Raw genomic sequence first — 1611 nt, forward strand, 5'->3', positions numbered from 1 at the left:
TACCCTCAACTCTGATGTATTATCTTCTGTTCGTTTAAATTTATGAAAGTTTTCCTCTGCCTTGTCTGATCAGTATCATCAGCTGCTTATTTAACAGGATTTATGTTATGAATTTAAACATACAGTTTTAACAGTATGCAACCGAGGAGCACTGAAATGACAAAACACAGTATTAACACAGAACTTTCAGATAAACTTTATAAAGCTATTTTTTAGGTAAGAAGGAACTTTCAATGACAGATTCATAGCATTTTCAGGCCTACGCTTTTGTTCTCTGATCACCTATTAACTACTTTATAATATTAAGAACTATGTAGGAATTACGTACTATCACTTAGAAGTAAAAATTATGATAATAGGGGGTGATATTCAAATGTAAATATTGAAAACAGTTTGCAACCCAACACACATTTCCCTAGTTCTTATTATCATCATCACGGTTTGGGCACCAATCATACTAATTCTCGTAATTACCTGCTGTTCATTGTATGTGTTCAATGTGAAGAGTGGCTTTTGAAGAATAAATTCTTCCTCAGTTTCAAGGCCCATCCTGGCTTTCGATGCCTTTGTGTCTGACATCATTCTGACGCGATCAAATTGAGCGACAACAGCCACCTGAAAGGAAGACATGGCTACTGGGACGGAGACAAGCTCAGAGACAAGCGAAGGACTTCTGGACAACATTGCTGGCCTCTCGTGCCCGTGACAGAGGAAACCTAAGAGGAATGGGCATAAAGAATAGTAAAACCAGGCCAGGCCTAGAGATCCATGAAGGGTCCGAAACGAAATAGAACAAACATAAAACAGAACAGTAAAAGGCCATGGTATATAATGATGTGCTAATGATTGAATAATAATAATTTTAATTAATTTCAAATAATAATCTCTTTCGGATAGAAATCATAGAAAATCTTACATAGAAGATGTATGTACTCAACCGCCTTGAAAGTCAGCAGAAGTAAAAATAAAATTAAATAAATAAATAATTAAAATAAATTAAATAAATAATTTTAAAAAATCATTTTTTAGGGTGGCACTGTGGCTCAAAGGAGTAGTGCACCAGCCCCATATGCCGGAGGCAGAGGGTTCAAATCCGGCCCCGGCCAAAAACTGCAAAAAAAAAAAATCATTTTTTAACCACAATCTCGTGAAGTTTTCTAGAAAGTTTAATGTGATTGAGCCGGATCTAAAGCACAATGGAAAAAGGAGAGCAGAGTCTCGGGGCCATCCCTCAAGTCCTGTCAAAAGAGAAGGGAACAGCTGCCTCAGGTACCTGGGAAGAACCGGCTCCAGAGCTCCTTCGTAAGGGAAGTTCTTTGCTGACCCTCCATAAGCGAGGACGTGCGAGGACGTGCGAGGATGTGCAAATTGTACCTGTGTCCAGCACCTAAAACTGAGCCTATCTGATTGCACCCTACAATGAATCACCAGTTTATCTTACAGACAACACAGAATCAGACATGTTTCCACTTAACAAGGGACATCTACATAACTGGTGCTTCTGTCACTCCCTTATTGTGTATAAAATGTAGATTTCTTGGGCCTTTCAAGAATGTAGGCACTTTGCCTCATCTGGGCACCCCCCCACACACACCCACACACCCACACAAA

The 1611-nt window shown here is 39.2% G+C and overlaps 1 protein-coding gene across 1 annotated transcript in view; it reads right to left on the bottom strand.

Moving 5' to 3' along the window:
- The window catches only part of CCDC148 (coiled-coil domain containing 148), a 242673-nt gene that overhangs the window by 4661 nt on the left and 236401 nt on the right, over positions 1–1611 (bottom strand). The window contains exon 13 of the mRNA XM_003795962.3: positions 475–615. Within this exon, the coding sequence (XP_003796010.1) occupies positions 475–615 (141 nt within the window). The remainder of the gene's footprint in view (positions 1–474; positions 616–1611) is intronic.

This window comes from Otolemur garnettii, unplaced genomic scaffold, assembly GCF_000181295.1.
Source record: "Otolemur garnettii isolate 467f Iridium unplaced genomic scaffold, OtoGar3 scaffold00098, whole genome shotgun sequence".
Lineage (NCBI taxonomy): Eukaryota > Metazoa > Chordata > Mammalia > Primates > Galagidae > Otolemur > Otolemur garnettii.